Source organism: Pelophylax lessonae (genome assembly GCF_965119305.1).
Source record: "Pelophylax lessonae genome assembly, chromosome: 11".
NCBI lineage: Eukaryota > Metazoa > Chordata > Amphibia > Anura > Ranidae > Pelophylax > Pelophylax lessonae.
This window is the reverse complement of record NC_138778.1, coordinates 205,338,193-205,362,593: the sequence shown is the minus strand read 5'-3', so window position 1 is coordinate 205,362,593 and position 24,401 is coordinate 205,338,193. Positions and strand designations below refer to the sequence as shown.

General features: G+C 41.6%; 1 protein-coding gene across 1 annotated transcript in view; it reads left to right on the top strand.

Annotated features, from left to right (window-relative positions):
• The window catches only part of LOC309566453 (uncharacterized protein), a 67,985-nt gene extending 47,421 nt beyond the window's left edge, over positions 1–20,564 (top strand). Inside the window, exons 10-17 of the mRNA XM_082271600.1 lie at positions 11–235; positions 4,301–4,413; positions 6,654–6,817; positions 9,619–9,766; positions 12,189–12,347; positions 13,169–13,350; positions 13,520–13,673; positions 20,323–20,564. Coding sequence (XP_082127726.1) covers positions 11–235; positions 4,301–4,413; positions 6,654–6,817; positions 9,619–9,766; positions 12,189–12,347; positions 13,169–13,350; positions 13,520–13,673; positions 20,323–20,504 — 1,327 coding nt within the window. The 3' untranslated portion in view covers positions 20,505–20,564. The remainder of the gene's footprint in view (positions 1–10; positions 236–4,300; positions 4,414–6,653; positions 6,818–9,618; positions 9,767–12,188; positions 12,348–13,168; positions 13,351–13,519; positions 13,674–20,322) is intronic.
• The last annotated feature ends 3,837 nt before the right edge of the window (positions 20,565–24,401 follow it).

Here is a 24,401-nt window from a genome sequence, read left to right as displayed (position 1 = left end):
TTTTATTCAGCCATCATAAAATGTTTGGTCTTTCTGACAAATACGTGAGCGTAAAAGACTTCCAGGCCATGGATGAAGATGAGATCAGTATTAAAGCCAAGGAAAGATTCCACGTCCATTTAATCCTAAAGGATCGCTGGCTGGTGAGCAAGGTGGAAGAGACTGAAAGATACTCTCTTAAGGGATACGTGCCTTCTGAATATCTGGTCAGAGAAAAGTCTGTGGAGAAGCAGAGGTAGGTAACAATATTAGGTTTAATTATTAACCTCCCGGGCGGTATGATTGTTTCGGATTTTAGGTGCATTATTTTGCATGTAATTCTTAAGGACGAGCAGCCCAAACCAACTATTTACATATGATTTTTTTTTTTTTTTTTTACTGTGTGTTCTTCTTTATAACATCTCGGGTATGATAAAGTTTGAAACACAAAATTATAAATTATGAAATAAGAAATAACTATAAATAAGTTTAAAGTGTGTATGTATGTATGTATATATATATATATATATATATACAGTGGGTACGGAAAGTATTCAGACCCCCTTACATTTTTCACTCTTTGTTATATTGCAGCCATTTGCTAAAATCATTTAAGTTCATTCTTCTTCCTCATGAATGTACACATAGCACCCCATACTGACAGAAAAACACAGAATTGTTGACATTGTTGCAGATTTATTAAAAAAGAAAAACTGAAATATCACATGGTCCTAAGTATTCAGACCCTTTGCTGTGACACTCATAAATTTAACTCAGGTGCTTTCCATTTCTTCTGATCATCCTTGAGATGGTTCTACACCTTCATTTGAGTCCAGCTGTGTTTGATTATACTGATTGGACTTGATTAGGAAAGCCACACACCTGTCTATATAAGATCTTCCAGATCACAATGCATGTCAGAGCAAATGAGAATCATGAGGTCAAAGGAACTGCCTGAAGAGCTCAGAGACAGAATTGTGGCAAGGCACAGATCTGGCCAAGGTTACAAAAAGATTTCTGCTGCACTTAAGGTTCCTAAGAACACAGTGGCCTCCATAATCCTCAAATGGAAGACGTTTGGGACGACCAGAACCCTTCCTAGAGCTGGCCGTCCGGCCAAACTGAGCTCTCGGGGGAGAAGAGCCTTGGTGAGAGAGGTAAAGAAGAACCCAAAGATCATTGTGGCTGAGCTCCAGAGATGCAGTCAGGAGATGGGAGAAAGTTGTAGAAAGTCAACCATCACTGCAGCCCTCCACCAGTCGGGGCTTTATGGCAGAGTGGCCCGACGGAAGCCTCTCCTCAGTGTAAGACACATGAAAGCCCGCATGGAGTTTGCTAAAAAACACCTGAAGGACTCCAAGATGGTGAGAAATAAGATTCTCTGGTCTGATGAGACCAAAATAGAACTTTTTGGCCTTAATTCTAAGCGGTATGTGTGGAGAAAACCAGGCACTGCTCATCACCTGTCCAATACAGTCCCAACAGTGAAGCATGGTGGTGGCAGCATCATGCTGTGGGGGTGTTTTTCAGCTTCAGGGACAGGACAACTGGTTGCAATCGAGGGAAAGATGAATGCGGCCAAGTACAGGGATATCCTGGACAAAAACCTTCTCCAGAGTGCTCTGGACCTCAGACTGGGCCGAAGGTTTACCTTCCAACAAGACAATGACCCTAAGCACACAGCTAAAATAACGAAGGAGTGGCTTCACAACAACTCTGTGACTGTTCTTGAATGGCCCAGCCAGAGCCCTGACTTAAACCCAATTGAGCATCTCTGGAGAGACCTAAAAATGGCTGTCCACCAACATTTACCATCCAACCTGACAGAACTGGAGAGGATCTGCAAGGAGGAATGGCAGAGGATCCCCAAATCCAGGTGTGAAAGACTTGTTGCATCTTTCCCCAAAAAACTCCTGGCTGTATTAGATCAAAAGGGGGCTTCTACTAAATACTGAGCAAAGGGTCTGAATACTTAGGACCATGTGATATTTCAGTTTTTCTTTTTTAATAAATCTGCAACAATGTCAACAATTCTGTGTTTTTCTGTCAGTATGGGGTGCTATGTGTACATTCATGAGGAAGAAGAATGAACCTAAATGATTTTAGCAAATGGCTGCAATATAACAAAGAGTGAAAAATGTAAGGGGGTCTGAATACTTTCCGTACCCACTGTATATATATAGTACAGTAAAACTGCAGGAAAGGGCACTGGGGGGCAAACTAATGTCAATTTATTTTATTTTGTAATGTTATCAGTGTGTTTGTGTGTTTTACTGTTTGAATTTGCTGCCGGTTCCACCCCCCTCTGTGAGCGTCACATCGCAGGAGACGGAAGCCGGGGTTCACAGCATTCGGCGGAAGATCCGGCCGCCGTATGCTGCAGGGACACATCGCGGGATCGCGACAACAAGGTAAGTAATCCTCTACCAGGATCCAGCGATGCTCCCTGGCCTTATCCTGAGTGTGGCTCAGGGTTCCCACTAATGGCTCTGGAATTTCACCCCGAGCCACACTCGGGAATACCGCTAAGGAGGTTAAACTAGTAGGGCTCTGCAAATGAGAGCTATGAGAGTTTCCACCACAGAAATTATGAGAATCTACATAAGAATTTGTTATGATAACCTACTTCAAATGGGTATGATCGTCCACCCTAAATAATAATGATGGTCCTTCTCAAAAGTCCACATCAAGTGTTATGTATTTCTACCTCAAAAGTCATAAATGTCCACCTCAGAAGTTAAAAAGATTCACCTTTATTATTATAATTATGCAGGTCCGCCTTCAGGTGTTAAGAAGGGCCACCTCAAAAGTTATGTAGGTCAGTTGGAGGACTTGGGTGGCATGGCAAGGAGTTGGCCATGGATCTCCACGCCTCTTTCCAGGGATTTGGGTGGCCATCCCACTTTAGGCTGCACACTCTCAGTCATCAGGGACACTTTCCTGCACTCTGCGGTCTCCCCGTGCCCTTCGCCAAGGGTTCCTGTGGTTGGCAACCCAGATTTCTCCCAGGGTCTCGATGGTGGCGGGTTTCGTGGACTGACTGCTGCGGGCCGTCTCCACCTTGTAGACTTTCTGGGGAGTGATGGTGGCCTTTCCACTGGGGCATTGTCTAGGTCTGTGGACCCTCCACTGGATTTTTGTAGTGGACTTCAGCTTCGGCACTTCCTCCGGGGGGGGGGTGCTCTGCCTCCCTGGTATCTCTCGTCAACTGACTGACATTGAGTGGATCTGTCCCAGACGGGAGCCGGTATGACATAGCCTCTATGTTGCCTATGCAGCCCTGATCAGTCCCCCTGCAGACTTCTCCCCTCCCTTCCTTGCACAATGGGAAGCCAACCTACACACCACCTTCACGAACGCCCAAAAGGACAAGATCCTTCTCTTTGCACAAAAATCCTCTATTGCCTCCAAAATACAGGAAACCGGTTACAAGATCCTCATGCGGTGGTATAGGGCAGTGGTCCTCAACCCTGGCCTACAGGACCCACTAACAGGCAAGATTTTCAAGATAACTGAAATACATCCCAGGTGATATCATTTGCTGCTCAGTGATTGCAGTACTCTAGTCTGCATCTCCCCAAAGTAATACCTAAAATCTGGCCTGTTAGTGGGCCCTGTAGGCCAGGGTTGAGGACCACTGGTATAGGGTACCATCCCTGCTTCATCGTTTTTCCCCCCTTGTATCAGATAGATGCTGGCATTGTGATGGCGCCACAGGGAAGATGTTCCACATTTTCTGGGAATGCCTGCTGGTTAAACCTTTCTGGCAAGCAGTGACTGACACCATCAAAAAGCTCACTAATGTCGACGTGGCAGATGACCCTGCGGCTTGTCTGCTGCACCTCACCGACGGCCTACTAAAAAAGGCATTGCTCCCACTCCTCTCCAGTTGGTCATTCTCATTCTTCTACCGCCCTTTTGTGGAGCATTATCTCTGGCAATACTTTAAGTTTTGTAGTATTTCATTGTACCTGATGCACCTTTTTTTTTCATGTTTGTATCACAACCTTTTGCTAAATAAAGAAATTATAAAAAAAAAGTTATGTAGGTCCTTTAAAAATAATGAGGCTCCAGTATACTCCTTTTTTCCATCTGGCATTACACTTATTACCAAAATACACCAGAAAACTATATATTAAAAAAAATCATACCTATTGAAAGGAAAAAAAACTCCCATGTTGATAGTTTAGCAAACCAATAAGAGTTGCGTTTTTACCTGGGTCACCCAAATTGGGTGTTTGATGACTGGCTACCAGATCCTAGAATGTGAAATATATTACCTGTTGGTATGCTATGAGCTCTTACTGTTGTCTCCTCTCAGTTGGTTTTTCAACATAGAAGCCAAAGAGGCAGAGACCCTCCTTCTGTCCAAATCCAGCACAGATGGTTCTTTCCTCGTCAGACCAAGCACAGACTCATGCTATTGTCTGTCAGGTAAGGATAGATGTTTAATGAGGGCCTGCAGCCTGGACCAAGACTGTCATTCTAAATTTACTTCTGGATCAAATGGATGCTTTAAAGCTCTTTCTCTATCCAATTGGTCTGACTTTCAAACGAGAGTCAGGCCAGTATGCTATTTTCACTATTCTCCAAATCTACATTTCTGTCAATCAGTGTAGGGTGTGTTTTTTATCTGTGTCCCCTTGTCTTGAGTTTTGTGGGCATTCATTTATTCAGATTGTCTTCCCCCTTCCTTGTATTTCAAGTGCATCTAAGCACAAGAATCTATTGTAATGTAGCATACGAATCAATTCCTAAGATGTGGTGACTTTATTAGTATTCCCTTTTCAGGGGTTATCTTTATTTTCGTAGGGTGACCATGGTCAATCACTGTATTTTTTTTATAGCAGTATTGTCATCCTAAGACAGGAAGTGTGTTACTACAAAACACCTCCCCCTCTCCTGTTCTCCATAACATGGGGGGATGGGGGGTCTGTAGTCTAGCAACTAGGAACACTGCTAACAGTGCAGCACAGCAGAACACACAGGAACTGTAGCTCTCTTGATTTCTGGCAGGATCAACAGGTATTTTTCTACACTTCTAAACAGACATAAAAATCATTTTTCAACAATATATTTAACCACTTAAGCCCCGGAAGATTTTACCCCCTTCCTGACCAGACCCTATTTTGCGATTCGGCACTGCGTGAATTTAACGGACAATTGCGCGGTCGTGCAACGCTGTACCTAAACGAAATTGACGTCCTTTTTTTCCCACAAACAGAGCTTTCTTTTGGTGGTATTTGATCACCTGTGCGATTTTTACTTTTTGCGCTATAAACATAAAAACAGCGTAAATTTTGAAAAAATAACAATATTTTTCACATTTCTTTATATGAAATTCCCCCCAGAAAATGTAAAAATCAAAATATTTTAACATTTTAGGCCAATTTGTTTTCTGCTACATATGTTTGGTAAAAAAAAAAATCACAATAAGCGTATTTTGATTGGTTTGCGCAAAAGTTATTGCGTTTACTAAGTAAGGGAAAGATTTTTGTAATTTTTGTTGTTGTTTTCTTATTTAACGAGTAATGGCGGCGATCTGTGATTTTTTTTTGTGGGACTGCGACATTGCGGCGGACAGATTGGACCCTTGACTGACATTTTTGACACTTTTGGGGGTACCAGTGACATTACTACAGTAATCAGTGCTATACATTTGCACTGTTACTGTAAAAAATGACACTGGCAGGGAAGGGGTTAACTTTATTGGTGATCAAGGGGTTAAGTGTGTCCCTAGGGGCATGCTTCTAACTGTAAAGGGGCGTGGCTAGTGGTGTAACAACAGAGACATACGATCCTACATAGCAGGACTGTATGATCTCTGTTCTTACACAGGGGAGAATGACAGGCGGCTTTGTTTACATCAGCCGCCTGCCTTTCTCCCTCTGCACCGGACGATCGCGAGTGACCGGCGGACATCGGGTCCGCCGGTCACACGCGCAGGGATGTGCAGGAGCAAGCGGCGACGTGCGCTCGCCCCCTAGAGCCTCACAGGCTAGCGACGTAGTCCTACGTCGCTTTGCCTGTGAGGGGCTGACTGCCGCAGTAAATATACTGTGGGCGGTCGGCAAGTGGTTAACAGATCAAGAGAAAGCAAATAAGAAAAGTTGACTGTTCAGGTTTACATACCCTTTAACACCCAACTACAGTAAAAAACCTTTTCTACTTTTATTTAGAGCAGACAAGGAACCTCTTACTTTCTGTTCCGATTGACATGATTTCACCTGCAGCCTGCTGATTGGACGGTTAATAAGCATCATCACTTTTGTCAAACAAGAAGGAAGCTGATCTAGGAGGCACTAAACCGAACCAATCTATGTTTGATTCGGACATGCATGGGCAAAGCACAGGTTAATTTTAGGTGTGGCACCCAGGTGAGGGGGGAAGGGATTTTCTCCAATCTGTAGTCAAAGAAGGATGAGCAAACACCTCTTCTGCAGGTGGAGAAAAGCTTGCTCCAACAAATATAGCGAAATATGCAGCAGCAGCAATCGATCGAACAGAAGATGCTCCACCAGTGTGTGGATACAGTGTGGAATAGATGCTCCCCAAATGTCCGAACTGTCTCCTGTCCAATAACCAATCTTGTTATGGCCATTCATAGTCCTCCATATAATGTGAGGCCCACGTACTAGAAGCCCATATCTCTCACTTGTTTCTCCTCTCTCTAGTGCGGAAGAACAAGGGGGTCAGCCACTATAATATTAAAAGAGAAGATACAGGAAGATTCTTCATCTATAAAGAAAGATCTTTTACCTGTATCCACGATCTGGTCATTAACTACCAACATCATCTACAAGGTCACGACTGCCTTCCGCTCACACCGTTTATAAAAGTAAGATATCTAAAAACACAATTTCATTAAACTACAATGTTAGAAAGGCATACAAAAAAGGGTCAGTCCTCCCAGAAAAACAGGTTTCAGAATTAAAGAGTTAATGTAACATTGTCACTAATAAAAACACTCTACGGAAGAATATATCAAAGAGAGAACAATCAGCACAATCAAAACCTAAAACAGAAAGCATCAACAAAAAGGTATTGCCAGCTAAACACTAAAGGGGAATTCCACAGCACCCAAATGTTAAATGTCCAATCTTAAAGCGCAACGCAAAAGATAATCATTAATTCATTTAAAGTTTTTAAGCAGTCCCCAACTAAAGAAAAATTCATCCAGCGAGGATACAGACCAAGTGGTGAGTCAGAAAGGTGTCCTAAAATATGAAAAAAGTACAGAATTGTGTACACTCTCAACACCAACGACAGTCATGGATGCTCACCTAACTACATGACCCTTAAGTTAACACACAGGTGTCAAGCACAAGGCCCGGGGGCCGAATCCGGCCCGCCAGGCCATTTCATGTGGCCCTCACACCTGTCCGGAGCTGAGGCACCCCCTTCTTCTCCGCCCACCCCCTTGGTCTCAGCAGTCGCCAGCAGAGAGGAGGACAAAACTCCTATGCAAGATCCTGCGCTTCTCTGTGAAGCTGCCCAGAGACTCGTCTCTGCCCTTGCCCCTATCTCAGGAGTCAGCAGCTGAAAGAAGAACAGAATTCCTCCTACAGATCTTGTGCCTCTCTGTGCATCAGAAGTTCTTCTCACCGCCTACCCTGGTCTCAGCATTCAGTAGACTCCGGCAGCTGACTCCTGCCCTCCTCTGGTCCTCCTCCAGACCCCACACTTTATGCTGCCCAGCTCCACACTCAGCTTCTTCCTGAAAGCAGCATGGGGGTGCGCTGTGATATAAGGGAGGGTGAGGAACCTTTACCTTCTGATAGTGGGAGGTGATGTAAGGAGATGGGGGGTAGGGGTGCTCTGGACATTTAGTCTGACAGATACAACCGGCCCTTTGAGGGGAACCATAATGCTGATTGAGTTTGACACCCCTGAGTTAACAGGACAGTCATGAAGCGCATTCCACTACTGGGGTCACATTCCTGATGAGACCAGCACTGGTCCGACAAGCCAAATCCTCAGAAGTTTTTCAGTATGATATGTAAAATCAAAACACAACAAAAAAAGCTAACTTCCGAATAGTTTACTTAAAAAATATGGATGAAACCACACTTGGAAGCATGGCACTTCACGTAAGTGAACTGTGGAGTGCTCAATAGTACATAATTAAGTGGTGGAACGAACCACTGCGGGTTCTCGCCAGGACGTAATGCATACGGGGGAGAAGCCACGTCTTCTGACCTCACCCGTGTCTATTTCATCGCTTTGTTTTTTACTATTGAGCGCTTCATGGTGCACTTAAGTGTGCTTGTAAGTGTGATTTCATCTATTATTGTGTTTTGATTTTACATATCATACTGCAAAACTTCGTGGATTTGGCATGTCGGACTCATCAGGAATGTGACCCCCCCTGTAGGGGAATGCGCTTCATGTCCCGTTAACTCAGGGGTCATGGGGTTAAGGTGAGCGGCCACGATTGTCTTTGGTGGTGTGTGTACACCATTCTGCATTTGGATATATTTTAGGACACCTTTCTGACTTACCACTGGGTCCGTATCTTCGCTGGATGAATATTTTTTTGGTCGGGGACTGCTTATGAACTTTTTATGAATTAATGATTATTTATTGTCCTGCACTTTAAAATTAAACTCTATGGAAGAAGACTGGGTAGTGTTTCACCTTCTGTTCCTTTCGTCTCTTAGATAGAAAACATGTTGACTAAATATTCAATAGGTGTGTCGGATGCCTTGTCCCCTGCTATTTGCTGTGATTCTATTTACTGTCCCAAATATCACTACTGTGAGCTGGGACAAACAAAGGTGGACAGGTACACCCAAAACTACCAGGTAGGAAGACGAAAGTCAGGTGTTATAACAGAGAGATGTCATTGTTGGAGCATCCAAGACATAAAACATGCGAGGGCCTGAACCTCACAACCAAAGTCCAGTCACTCCTTATTATGAACACTTACTAGTGGGAAAGGTTAGATCGTCTATTAGATCCTTTTATTCTTACGGTCCCTGTTGAAGAGACATATCTTCGTCTTCTATCTCAGAAGAGTACCAAGTCAGCTCTTGCCTCTGAAGCAGCTGCAGCCACACAGACAAGCATAAACACCAGTACATAGAGCATAATGGGACCTAGTGTAGACATGATCAGTGATGACAGTAGAAGCTGAAGATATAGGCAATATTTACATAAAGTTCCAAGTTAGATCCACCCCCTGCTATATCCAAAAGCCAAAAAATAAAAGTATGTTAATCCTAAAAATAAGCTTTTCTTATTTGTTCCCCTTTAGGCTTGCAAACATACCTGTTTATCCTATAGGAAATACACTGCTGTCCATTGGACTCTGCACCGTTATTTCAAACAATGTGATAGGACTACAGAATACCTTTTCCCTATGTTATTGACATGAGGAGAAGGGGAAGAGTTCTGTATTCCTAACACACTTCCTGCCCTAGGGCGACAACACTGCCTGTCTATAGATATAGAATGGTAAGTGAGTGTTGTCACTCTAGTACAGGAAATACAGGAAACTGGCAGAATCACCTGGTAAAAATAGCCAAAAAAAATGCAGCCTCCACATCTAAGGACTGGAAAGCTGCCCCCTATACCATTTTTGTTCTTGGGTTTATTTAAGTTTAAAAATGACTTACAAGAGGTACTTTGTCTTAAAAGGATCCCTGCCACATGGAAGACACGTGGGAGAGGCCTTCATCAGACTTTACTTTGGAGGAAAAAGTGTATGAGATTGGCAAATCTTCTCTTTGGAAAGGAAACTGGGCAGAGGGAAGAAGAAAAGTCCTTATCCAGACCATTTCTAAAGGTTTGCAGCTATTGAACACTGATGAAGTAAGGGGGATAAGAGCTTGTGTGCTAGATAGAGTGCTCAAGTTAGAATCTGAAGGCCATCATGTCCAGACACACCTGTAACATGTTGCCAGTCGCTATCGCCTGTAGTATTTAAATGGCATATACTTTGCATAACAATAAACACTTTGGCTGGCAGAATGAATTGGTGCACTCTAAGCTTCTCCACAGTCATTGCATTTAGGCATAAAGTTTACCTTACAGGAATGGGTTTTACCGAGTTCTCCAATACGCAATAAAGTTACTAAATTATTCATAATGGAGAAAGTTGCAGCTGGGATGCAAGGCAGATATTTTGGTCTGTAGCTTACTGGGCTTCACCTGACAATGGAAGTGTTCTGCCCAGTGCTTTGGGTCCAGCACCACACATAGGACAATCTGTGTCTGCTGAAGGAGCCAAAGCTCTACCATACTTCACTGGTAAAACCATTTACCGGTTCCTTATCTCTATTGAGCACTCAAGGTGAGATTTCTGCACTGCATTCCTGGAGCTGCACACCTCCTGAGCCCTTTACAACAGGGTCCTTTGATCCCCGCTGAACTTATGCATTTAACCTAAACTATGAAGTATGCTACAGGAAGAATGGAAACCCTCCAATGTGGGAAGGAATAGAACTGGAAACTGTTGTCAGAAGCAAGGATGTCCAAGGGGTAGGCAGAAAAGGTGACCACCTTAAGAGTTTTAGAAAGGGAGGACTCAAAAAGGGCAGGAATTGCAACCTATGCTGCTGGGGCAGTTCACAAACCAGAGACATCCTGCTAACCATAAGCAATGCTTACAATCAGGAACATCGATTTTATATATCAAGCAGTCTATGGCCAGCCTAATTGCGCTGAGGCCTTCATCTGGACCTCAGAATTTTTTGGAAACTCAGCCTTCTAAATATCAATGGCTGCCTGTTGGACTAGAAGGTAACACAACAGAAATGCTTTAATCCTCTGACTGCTGCTAATAAGAAAGCCCAAGCTATGTCAGCTGAGCACCAACCTGACCCAGTATCCTACTGAACAGAGGAAAATTAAAAACATAGGTGAATTTATGCCACGACACAGAGGTTACATAATGGGTGCTATTGGCAGGGTAGGAGGTCTGTAGGGAAATATATATTTTTTTTAAACTAGCAAAAATGGATGGGGTGCGAACGTTGGTCTTTTTGGTTTTGATGCTAAAGAACTTTGTCCCAGTACTGGTCAGAAGTCCTAGTCACGAAAGCCCTCATGATATAAAATAACTTTAACCTTTAAAGTGGTACTAAACCCAGGACCCTGCATTCACTATATCAGGTCTCCCACAGTACACAGAACATGGAAATTCACTTTTTTTTTTTAGTCAATATAAACTGCTAAATAGGATTTTGGAAAGGAGAAAAAGAATTGGACTTTTATGGCACTAGTAATTAAAATTGTATATTTTATTAAAGAGTAGTATAAAATTATTTGACAGAAAGCCAAAGGAAAGAAAACAAACATATAATCTTAAAAAACAAGGCGTACAGCCTCAAATACATGTGCAAAAATAGTCACACATAATGTAATATATATGAATCTCAAATGACAATAACAATAGAATACATCACATATTTGATATGTTCAAAAGATGGTTGCAGGAGGAAGTATAGAACCGACCCCCTGAAATCCGTCTATACAGTGTTGATTAACAGACGTTGAGTGTATCCAGGTTGCCCTACATGTTTCGCTTATCACTGTAAGCTTCCTCTGGAGCTAGTGGTACATGAAAAATCTGAGTGAAAATCAGGTGATGAGTAGTTACAAGGTAGATAAAGTAAACCTTATAGGATGTAGCAGGTAATGAGGGTTTTTTTTCTCTGAGACTGGAGTATGCTGCCTATACACGCCCAAATGTTTTCTAAATACCTTTTCTCATCAGCAGTATATAGTCTTATGACTTCTATCATTGCCTGGTTAAAGCTTGTAGGAGGAGTTGTTATTCTTTTCTGACTGCCCTATGAGGCTGCAGAACCCCTAACCCTCTGTGTGGACAGTGCTGATTGGCCCTGTACCGATCACATGCACCCTCCCAAAAAATAAAACTGAACAAGTGTAGAGTACCTCCTAGGGCTCTGTTCTGTCAGCAGATGGATTGAAGATAGTAAAAGAAGGGAAGGATCAGAGAAGACCGGATCAAACAGCCTTTTTACACAATGCACAGGATAAACCCCTTCCACAGTGAGTATAACAAGCATGCCTTACTGCATATACAGACTGATTTTACTGTTGTGGGTTTAGTAACACTTTAGGCCAGCTGGCTATGGGTGACTTACACTAAGCCTAGTGGCACAAACCAGCACTGAAATGTCCCCCATCCATTTGCTAATTGTATTTTGTCAATACTTCTCCCCTTTCTTTATCTTACACAGAGTTTTTTGAAAGAAAAAATATAATGGATGGGATTGAGGTTCTGAAGATGCTGAAGCACAAGAATATCATTGAATTGTATGCCTTGTGTACCACCAATGATCCTGTCTATATTGTCACAGACTTCCTGGTGAAAGGAGACCTTCTTAGCTTTCTACGTGGTAAGTAAAAACTTCCATAGTTAATTATAAAAATGGTAAACAAAATCAATATAGTTCCCTCATGTAAAGGTAATGTGTAGAACACCATGATATCCAAGCAGTATTTGAACTAACCCACATGAGTGTTGATTGGGTCTTCAATGCACTCCTTGATCTTTCAGTTGTCATAAGATGAGACCATATTTGACCACCTGCAACAAGCAAAACATTGTCAGATGTTTGAAACAATGATTTAATTGAGTAATTACCATTAACTTTTAAGGCCCCTTTCACACTATCCGTCCGTCGGACGGATTCCGTTTTTCTCAGCGGGGGATCGAGCCGCCGATCCCCCGTTGAGCAGCAGGAGGACAGCTGTGTCTCCACGCTGTGTGCGGAGACACAGCTGTCAGTTCCCCATGCATCTCTATGGGGGAAATCGGATGGGAACGGACCGTCGGTCCGTTCTCATCCAATCCCATCCGATCCGATCCGCTGGACGGATGGAAAATAGGGTTTCCATCCGTCCAGATTTGACGGATCAGATCGGGTCGGATGTCAGCGGACATGTCTCCGCTGCCATCCGATGCCCCATAGGAATGCATGGGGGGACCGTTCAGATCCACCAAAAAAACAAACAGGCGGATCTGAACGGTCCGCCTGTGTGAAAGGGGCCTTAGGGTTGGACTTTTAATTGTTGGCTGGCTGTCAAACACAGATCCTCTAGGCCTGTAGAGGCATACATCCAGACCTGGAAAATAAAACCCCTTGGTGATCTCTAAAGATTGGACAGTGAAACAAATGTATATATAAATATTCTAATTCCCACTTTCTATCTGTAGGGGAAGAAGGATCTCTCCTCACAGAGCTAGAACTTCTGCAAATTGCTGGTCAAGTAGCGGACGGCATGGCCTACCTGGAAGTAAAATGCGTGCTGCATCTTGACTTGACTTGTCGACGCATCCTGGTTGGAGACAATCTAGTTTGCAAAATCTCCCAATTCGAATCAGCCATTCAGAGAAAGGTTTGACCCAATGAGGACTGTCAGTCAGAATAAAAAGCTTAACAACAGAGAAAAAAAATGTTATATTAACATTGCAAGGATTAAAAAAAAAAATACACATCCGTAGCTTTCTTTGTCCTGTAGTAACTCAGGCTTGTCCTTTCTAAAAAGATTTTGTTTTTTTCCACAGGGTAATCCTTTTATTCTAGCAGGTGTTACTGTTCCAATACATTGGATGCCACTAGAGGTTTTACAGAGCAAGATTTTTTCCAGCAAAACAGATGTGTGGTCTTTTGGGATAGTCCTGTATGAGATTTTTACCCTGGGGCAGAAACCATACACAGGTAAGATCATTTTCAGCTCCATGGATGGGAATGTCTAACAGTAGAAAAAAAAAACATTCCGATGTTTGTCCATAATCACCAAACTCATGTACTGGTTACACTCAACAAAAAAATATTCAGTTTGAAAGGACAAACCGGTTGAGTAAATGCTAATTTAACATTACCAAGGACTTTTGTCACCCTCTTCCACTTTATGACCTACCCCCCCCCCCCATCTACTTTTGACACTTTTGTTGGGGTGGGGGAAGCGTATACCTGGTTCTGACAGGTATCTGCTACCACTTCCGGTTGGATCGCCTTTGTTATTCCACCGGAAGTTCTCCCCCCGCACCCCTTGCTGCCTGCAACCTTCTGGGACACGTTATAGGTTATGGGACCATTCACAAAGTGCAGCTTGGCTCCCATATGCGCAGTGGGAAGCAGGCTGTGAAGCCGCAAGGAATCACAGCTGGCTTCCTACAGTAAACATGCTGGTGCCGGGTACTATATATATATATATATTTTTTATTTTTTTTTATTTCAGGTTCTTATATAGCGCTGTCAATTTACTCAGCGCTTTACATATACATTGCACATTCACATCAGTCCCTGCCCTCAAGGAGCTTACAATCTAAGGTCCCTAATGCCTCGTACACACGTACCGATCGTTGGCCGACCGATCGGCCGTCTTTTGTCCAGGGCTGTCGTGTCCGCTGAGAAGTGCAAAAGACTGCACACAAATTTTGTCGGCCAACAACAGCCGACTGCAGAAGTGATATCATGTGATGGTTAACTTTCCGTGTGTTTTTTCTTCTCTGAGCATGCCCAGTCTTGCAAATCTGCTGTCTGTCGGCCGAATTCTGTACTGACTGGCGAACAATCGGCCGTTCTGGTGTTGGCCAACAAAAATTGTAATGCCTGCAGGACAGATTCTGTTCGGCTGAAAATGCGCTGTCGGCTGTCGGAAGGATCATACTAACAAGCATACAATCGGCCGATCGGTCGTCGGCCGAATATTTACGGCCGACGATCGGTACGTGTGTACGAGGCATCACTCACATACATACAAAGCAGGGCCAATTTTTTATACAGGATCCAATTAACCTACCAGCATGTCTTTGGAGTGTGGGAGGAAACCAATCTGTCACGATTCGACCATGCCCACGGCGACTAGCTAACCGAGACGTGATGAATCGTGACTGGGCAGTATAAGGGGATAACGGAAATAAAGAAAATTCCTACTAAAGGCCCATACACACGTACTGATTGTCGGCCGAAAAGATTCGGCCGATGACCAATCGGCCGAATGTAGGCTTGTTAGTATGATGCTTCCGACAGCCGACAGCGCACTTTCGGCCAAACAGAATCTGTCGTGCAAGCATTAAAATCTTTGTATGCCGACACCAGAACGGCCGATTGTTCGCCAGTCAGTACAGAATTCGGCCGACAGACAGCAGATTTGCAAGACTGGGCATGCTCAGAAAAGAAAAAACACACGGAAAGTTAACCATCACATGACATCACTTCTGCAGTCGGCGGACAAAATTCGTGTGCAGTCTTTTGCACTTTTCAGCGGACACGACAGCCCGGGGACAAAAGACGGCCGATCGTTCAGCCGACGATCGGTACGTGTTTACGGGGCTTAAGTAATTAGATTGGCTGCAGTACTTTCACAGCCTGCACTGCCTTCGGTCACCACTAGAGGGAGACTCCACTCCAATCCAGCTGGCTGACCACACACAGGCAGATACAAATCTTACATACTGTACAATCTGGTGCACTCTAAGGGTTGGGGAGCAGTCTAGCAATTACCACACACTACTAAGATTCCTCCAGCTATCCTACAAGCCAGAACCCCTGTGTTGATCACTCTTCCCACTGTCCCCACACCCACACACCACAAACGATAGCCTGCCACCACCCAACAGTTTGTCCGCAGACTGGTCTGCTGGGACACCACACACACGCAGATCTCCATCTGGTGTACAATCTGCATGCAATCTGCCAACACACAGTGCAATTGCATACAGATTGGCATGTATGTATGTATGTACTGTATGTACTGGTATGTATGTGTGTGTATATATATATATATATATATATATATATATGTGTGTGTGTGTATATATATATATATATATATACTGTATGTATATATACCGTGCATGTGTGTGTGTGTGTGTATAGATATGTTTTCATGTGTCAGAACATGTCATTACGAGTTGTTTTAAACTTTAGTTTCACTTTTTAAATTTAGCAGTGCCTGTAATCTCACAACATCTCGTGAGATTACAGGCAGTCCACCCAGTCATACACAGATCACGGCAGTTCTCAGAGAAAAAACTTCTCCTCTGATCACCCTGTGAGAAGTGAAGTTCTCCGCCTTCTAAACTGGGTGCCAGAGGAGATATTTTTTCTCTGAGAACTGCAGAGAATTGAACTGAGAGAAAACTTCTCAGTTTACTAAACGTACACCAAAATGTACAGGTTCTATAAGCATGAAAAACATATATATATAAAACACACTATGTGAAGCAAAAGACTCTTTAAAATATTTTCTAATCCTATACAACTTAGAATGACCAACTTCCTGGAAAATATCGGTATAGTGCAATACATTGTAAATCATTCAATTTCCTAATAAATATTTGTGAAGTATATATAATAAATATATTGTGCAATCCAGCAAAGTAAAGTTCAATCTGAAAAAAATGACCAGCTTCCTGGAAATTCTCTCTAAAGTGCTAATCAGTGTGATGTGCCAAAAAATTTGGTAAAGTGCAATTAAGGAAATAGTTCCAATTTCCTAGAAAATTGATTTGAGAATATATGCAATAAAGGTACGTGTAAAAAAATTTTTTAAACAAAAAAATAATCAAAAACTTAATGCATAAATAAAAAAAATAAAAAAAAAACATTCCTTAAAAAATGTATACACAAAAAGTCCATAATCCATTATATAAGTCCCAAGTAAAGAAAGTGCAGGTGCCAAAGGAAGTGCAAGAATCACATAAATAAAGTGTCTTCAGTGTCCAATCCTGGGGGTCACACCATCCGTGTATCCCTAGTCTCCCTAAATGGACTCACCAGATGATGTACTAGTCACAACCAGCAATCACGTTTTATCAAAATATGTATCCCATGCTCCTCCAATATCCTCTGATGTGTCTCAGGATGGTGGAATACCACGTATCCATATGGGAGGGAAGGAGAAATAAATCCGAAAATAGTGTGATTCTGTATTACATATTTATTAGAATTAAAAGGCAATAGTTCAACTCACATAAAATCGTGTCTACCCGACACTAGGGTGCTGTGAGGATGAGTAAGACATCGCTCCGGCTGCAGAGATACAAGCCGCAAGTGTGTGTAATCCTGCGGTGTCCTCCTTCGGCGTCTCCGAGAAGACATTGAATGACGAAACTAGTAGGTAGACACTATTTTATGTGAGTTGAACTTTTGCCTTTTAATTCTAATAAATATGTAATACGGAATCACACTATTTTCAGATTTATTTCTCCTTCCCTCCCATATAAATACGTGGTATTCCACCATCCTGAGACACATCAGAGGATATTGGAGGAGCATGGGATATATATATTGATAAAATGTGATTGCTGGTTGTGACCAACCCATCATCTGGTGAGTCCATTTAGGGAGACTAGGGATACATGGATGGTGTGACCCCCCCCCCCCCCCCCCCCACGAGTGGACACTGAAGCCACTCTATTTATGTGATTCTTGCACTTCCTTTGGCACCTACACTTTTTTCACTTGGGACTTATATAATGGATAATGGACTTTTAGTGTATACATTTTTAAGGAATGTTTTTTTGATTTTTGCATTAAGTTTTTGATTATTTATTGTTTTAAAAAAAAAATTTACACGTACCTTTATTGCATATATTCTCAAATCAAGTTTTTAGGAAATTGGAACTATTACCTTAATTACACTTTACCATTTTTTTTGGCACATCACACTGATTAGCACTTTAGAGAGAATTTACAGGAAGCTGGTAATTTTTTCAGATTGCACTTTACTTTGCTGGATTGCACTTTATTTTTTGCACAATATATTTATTATATATATACACTTCACAAATATTTATTAGGAAATTTAATGATTTACACTGTATTGCACTATACAGATATGATCCAGGAAGCTGGTCATTTTTTCTAAGTTGTATAGGTTTTAGAAAATATTTTGAAGAGTCTTTTGCTTCACATAGACAATGTGTTTATATATATATATATATATATATATATATATGTATGTATGTATGTATGTATGTATGTGTGTGTGTTTTTCATGCTTATATAACCTATACATTTTATCTGAAGATATAGTGGAACCTTGGTTTGCAAGGTTGAAGAGTAGATTATCACCTATAATTGACACCATCAGGGAATAATTAAGTATTGCGCTGATTATTATCTTTCACCCGACTCTTGCTATCTGACCTTCCCCCATCCGTGAATTTGTCAACCTCAAGAGATAGTGAAATCAAGATGACTGTCATCACAATATCGAGAGGGGATCAGCTAGCTATAAAGAACTTAATCCTACACTTTTAGGTTAAAGCATCTTTTCTCATATTTTTTACCCCTAGGAGAAATCCCTATAATAATTTTCAAGCCACGGGGAGCCCTTACTAAAACCAATTCATCAGTGGTCAATGGCAAAAATGTCTCTAATCTTTGTGGTCAGTAGTAAGAATGGAACCCTCACAGACAGCTAAAAAGATAATTGGGTCATGCTGTTGGCTTGGCCAAGTAGTATTGGCCCTGGAACTATGCAGGCACCATCAGGTCAATTATCCACAGGTTAAGGAACCCCATGGAAACCTCTGGAGGAACCCTGGTTGCAAATGGCTGGATTAAAGTGATTGTAAAGTCTAGTTTTTAAGTTTTTTAAAATAACAAACATGTTATACTTACCTCCTTTGTGCAGTGGATTTGCACAGAGCAGCCTGGATCCTCCTCTTCTTGGGTCCCTCATTGCTGCTCCTGGCTTCTTCCTCCTGTCGAGTGCCCCACAGCAAGCAGCTTGATATGGGGGCACCCGAGCAGAGCTGCAGCTCCGTGTGTCCATTCGGCCCCGCCCCCTCTCTCTCCTGACTGGCTAACTGACTTTGATTGACAGCCGCGGGAGCCAATAAAGGAAGAGTCCGGGGCGACCGAGGGATTCGTGGACATTGCTGGAGAGAGATGGGGCTCATGTAAGTATTAGGGGGGCTAAGGGTCGCTGCTACACACAGAAGGTTTTTTATCTAATGCATAGAATGCATTAAGGAAAAAAAACCTCTGCCTTTCCAACTCTCCTAAAGTATAAAAGTCAATCTTGGGCAGGCCATAGATGATACATATTTCTTTCCTTCCATCACGGGTGGAAGGAAAGAAAATTGCTTAATTCCAATATCAACACTGACTCTGTTGATGGTACAATCCCTCCTGCAGAGCTATTGTGTTCTGCTGGCGTTGTTGCTGGCTATATCCTGCGGCATGAATTATTCAGGAAAAACCCAAAAGGCTGGTCGTACACAAGCTGAATGATAGATTGACTTGTGTACAGCCAGGGTGCCCATATATGGATCAACAGTCAGCCAATCCCTGCTGAACCCGCCAAATTTTGATCCATCTATGGCAGACTTTAGGCTAGCCCTCCTAACTCCCTTGCCCCCCAAATAGACAGCAAGGCCTCTTACTAAAAGTACAATGGAGAGGATCAGGATGTGGGACTGAGCTTAGCTTTTACAGAAAATATAAAATCTGCCTTTAACTGCATCTGCCTACTTTTACAAATATGCCATTTTTGAGCATGGTTTTCACAGGAAGGAATCTATTTGTAGGAGTTTCTCTATTTTGCGCACAGATGGAGTTGCCCAGATTTTTGGCCTTTTGGTCTCTCCCCCTCAGAGGAGCAACGGTTCCTTATCACCCTGGACCATCGGGGAAAAGGCTATTTTCTTCTCCCCTCTTTCACTTTTGAGATGGGGTCTGTATACCAGTCCGGGTGATCAATTTTGGAATTCCGGTTGCCTAGAAGTAGGGATCCTTATCTCCTATTTCTGTCTGAGGGTACGGGACTCGGCACTCATCCTTTTTTGGGGGGCCCGGGGACTCACCCGGGAGCCTTCATGTGGTCGTCATACCTGCTGACCGTCTGGAGCGATTGGTGGATGGCCTGCGCCTTGGACTCATATTCTCACTCTGGTAGCACTTGCACTTTGTCAACCTGGGATCTCTAAGTGGTCTTTGAGAAAGCTATCATAGCGAAACGCGTCAGTCCCATCCCTTCTGGTTGTTACTACAATATGTGCCTGTACAATCATTATGTAATGTGTGATGTCAGGTTATGAATTGTTTTTCATCAATTTTAATGCTTATTTTTTATATATTTATCAATAAAATGAGTGTATACTTTTCTATTTACTATATGTGGTGATTACTTATGATGCTCAGACACACTGTTTTTTGATACCCTCTCCACCATCCCCTTTATTTTATGGTGTAGATAGGGTCCCTTCTTCTTTTGACGGTGGGGCCCTATTATACCTGTGTTTTTTTTATCTATTATGCTCTACTTGGGATTATAACCATGTGATTCTAGTATATCCAACAACCAATAATTTAATTATATGCCTTTATTATTAATATTTTGTCTTCCCAGGTCTTAAAAGTTTGGAGGAGGTGCGTAAAAAGGTGGCATCAGGATACAGACTGCCCCAGCCTCCCCTGTGCACTGGTAACATCTACAGTTTGATGCTGAGATGCTGGCACCAGGACCCGGATAGCCGACCCCCATTTCAGGAGATTGTGGAAAGCAACATTTTTAAACAGCAGTCATTGTAGCCAGATCTCCTTTAGAGTGAATGCTAATCTATATATTCATAGGAGATATGTAGGTTCTCCAGAAAAGGAGAAGAAAAATGGATAAAATGTCACAGGAGAAGAACATATCAATGATAATGGATTGAATTATCTACAAAAACCCTTTTTCCTGTATAATACATCCTTCTATACTCTCATACAATGATTTAACTATTGTACAACCATTTCTGTATATTGAGGTTTTATTATTAAAACAATTTATTTTATTTGTTATTCATTTATAATTCTTAAGCATCTTCTTTCCTTTGGGGTGCCTCAATGAACTGAGCAAAACAGAATGTTCTTTAGGCCAGGCTGCAAACCATTGCTCACCATCATATCTCTTGTGGCAAAGAAAACCATCCTACATACAGTAAGTTGATCTACCCCAATCCCCCACCATATCATTATTTGTACATAAGTTGTTTTATGTTTTCCATATGAATGGGCGGAGGCCTCTTTACATATACGTGTCCACAAATTATTTGATGTCTGAGAATTTTTAATTCAAACCTTGCCTATTGATACCCAACAATGCATAGTAAAATGCTTCCAATATACTCAATTGTACCAAACAAGACAGTTAACTAATAACCCATCAATCGATCCTTTACCTCCTATCTAAATTGCACTATAGATTCTATATATTCTATTAGCCAAGGCCTCTCCCCCCTTCCTCCAGCTGCCAAATAGACTGACTGCCATCCATCCAAAATGTACTGTTTAATGCTGAACCCTAGACCCAGTACTGCTAATTAGGGATGATCGAACGGTTCGGGTCCACCATCGGTTCGGCCCGAACATTGGGTGTTCGAGGTTCGGCCGAATTTAGAACTTTTTGCCCAAAAAGTTCGGAATTCGGCAACCAGAACCGCCCAAAATGCAATGCTTCAGGAAATGGGCTTTAAAAGCCCGTGATTGGACCAGAACCATTAGCAAAAGCCAATTGAGGGGGCAGAAGAATGCTAGGAATGTGATTGGAGTGACTAGGGGGTCCCTAGACCAATCATTAGTGAATACGCCCCCCAGTATATAAGATCGCCCCCGCCATATTCCCAGCATTGTTATACTGGACATGGAAGAGAGTGGAAGCAGTTCTGTTAATTTTACTTTAAAAGTGTCATTTAGCTATTTTTAGTGTGAGGAAAGGTGTAGTTAGAGTGCTCCTTTACACTTAAGTTAGCTTCAAAAATTTAGTTTCTGTAGGGAAAGTGTTAAGTGTCAGGGGACCGTAGTGTAGTGTAGGGTTAACTGACAGTGACTGCTATGGCAGGGTGACAAAACCCTTCCATAGCAGGGTGACCGCTATAGAGAAATGATCATTTCTCTGCTTCGGGACAGGAATGTGGCTTCTCACCAGCAAGCATTTTTTAATGCTGCAGGGGCTGCCACTGCCAGTGCTTTTTTGAGGACATGTTTGATGTCAGACATGACATCTGAATATGTGTATAGGGGGTATATATAGACATATATGTCTGAATATATACCCCTAGACATATATAGGTGTGATAGTAGCAGAAATAAATGCTTGCGCTAATGAAATCATTTACAGTAATATATTTCTGCTACTATCACACCTATATATGTCTAGGGGTATATATTCAGACATATATGCCTATATATACCCCCTATACACATGTTCAGATGTTTTGCCTGCCTCAAAAGAACCCCAAAAAATGCCAAAAAAACGCTAGTGTCAAAAAAAAAAATGCCCAGGTGTGTTTTTGCTGGCATTTTTTGGGGGGTTTTGGAGGCAGGCAAAACATCAGAACTTGTGCACAGTACCACTATACACAAGTTCAGATGTTTTGCCTGCCTCAAAAGAACCCCAAAAAATGCCAAAAAAAACGCTAGCGTCAAAAAAAAAATGCCCAGGTGTGTTTTTGCTGGCATTTTTTGGGGAATTTTGGAGGCAGGCAAAACATCAGAACTTGTGCACAGTACTACTATACACAAGTTCAGATGTTTTTCCTGACTGCAAAGAACCCAAAAAAATGCCTGCTATTAAACCGGCAAGGTGTTACAGCAGAGAAGCCATATTCCTGTGCTTAAAGTTTTCTAATACAAACGATCTTTTTTTTCTGGTTCTGGACATGCTACAGACCTGAAACTTCACATGCACACCTTTTAGACCCCCCAGATACTAAATCCAAAGTAAAAATCAAAAAATCTCTTTTTTTTTTTTTTTTTTTTTTTTTTAATTTTTCAATAATTGGCTTTTTTATCAAAAATGACAATTTTTAAGAACTTTTTTTGTGTGATTTTGTGTCTGGGGGGTCTAAAAGGTGTACCTGTGAAGTTTCAGCTCTGTAGCATGTCCAGAACCCCAAAAAAAGATCATATAAGTGTAAAAGAGGGGTCCCACCATCCCTGCTCTACTGAAAAATTATCTTTTTTTCTGGTTCTGGACATGCTACAGAGCTGAAACTTCACAGGTACACTTTTTAGACCCCCCAGACACTAAATCCAAAAAAAGTCATGCCTGCCTCCAAAAATGCCCGATAAATGCAAGAAAAAGCGCCGTAGAGAAGCCGTATTCCTGTTCTAATAAAAATTATAAGAAAATGCTAATTTTTGGGGGGTTCTGAACATGCTACAGACCTGAAACTTCACATGCACACCTTTTAGACCCCCCAGATACTAAATCCAAAGTAAAAATCAAAAAATCTCTTTTTTTTTTTTTTTTTAATTTTTCAATAATTGGCTTTTTTATCAAAAATGACAATTTTTAAGAACTTTTTTTGTGTGATTTTGTGTCTGGGGGGTCTAAAAGGTGTACCTGTGAAGTTTCAGCTCTGTAGCATGTCCAGAACCAGAAAAAAAGATCATATAGGTGTTAAAGTTAAAGGAGGCTCCCGAACCACATCCCTGTTCTACTGAAAAATTATCTTTTTTTTTTTTTCATGGTTCTGGACATGCTACAGAGCTGAAACTTCACATGCACACCTTTTAGACCCCCCAGATACTAAATCCAAAGTAAAAATCAAAAAAATCTCTTTTTTTTTTTTTTTAATTTTTCAATAATTGGCTTTTTTATCAAAAATGACAATTTTTAAGAACTTTTTTTTGTGTGATTAATAGTCCCTGGGGCATGACCCAGAACCCTAGGCACTTTTTAGGGGCATTTATTGGGTTTTAGGGCTTAAAAATGGTGTTTTTTGATTACAGAAGTTCGGGTCCCATTGATTTCAATGGGGTTCTGAAATCCGAACCGAACTTTCGTGAAGTTCGGGTGTTCTGGTCGAACCGAACTTTTCAAAAGTTCGATCATCCCTACTGCTAATCTAACCTTAAACTATACTATTACAAAGAATATTATTATTCTTGCATTGTTCTATTGGCTAAATGTTGTGGACATCTTCACTGTCAACAGCATTTTGACATGCAAATATTTATTTATTTATTTTAATTATATTGGGCTAGTTTTCCTATACATGAAATACATATTATGGTCACTAGATGGAGCTGACAATCATAGGAAATCAGTATATTAGAAAAAATATAGCTAGAATTCACCAAGAATGAGCGAATGCCTATTACATTTGTATAAGTGGGAAATTTTCCGCGGTAATATGTGAAAAATCAAATAAATAATACATTTTGATTTACGTGGAAGCAGCACACATGAGATTCATAGACAAAAATCCCAAAAACAATAATAATAAAATATGTGTAGCGCTAACAAAGATATCCACAAAAAATCAATTTATAATTAAATAAACAAATAAATTACCAAATCATAAAATAGTTCAAACCCACATCTGTGGTACAAAAAATTAGTCCATAAGCAATTGGTGAATAAATACTCAAAAGTGTCCAACACATGTGTATAACACAGTATTAAGTATATAAAGTGCTGAAAAGGTTGTAAAGGAACCA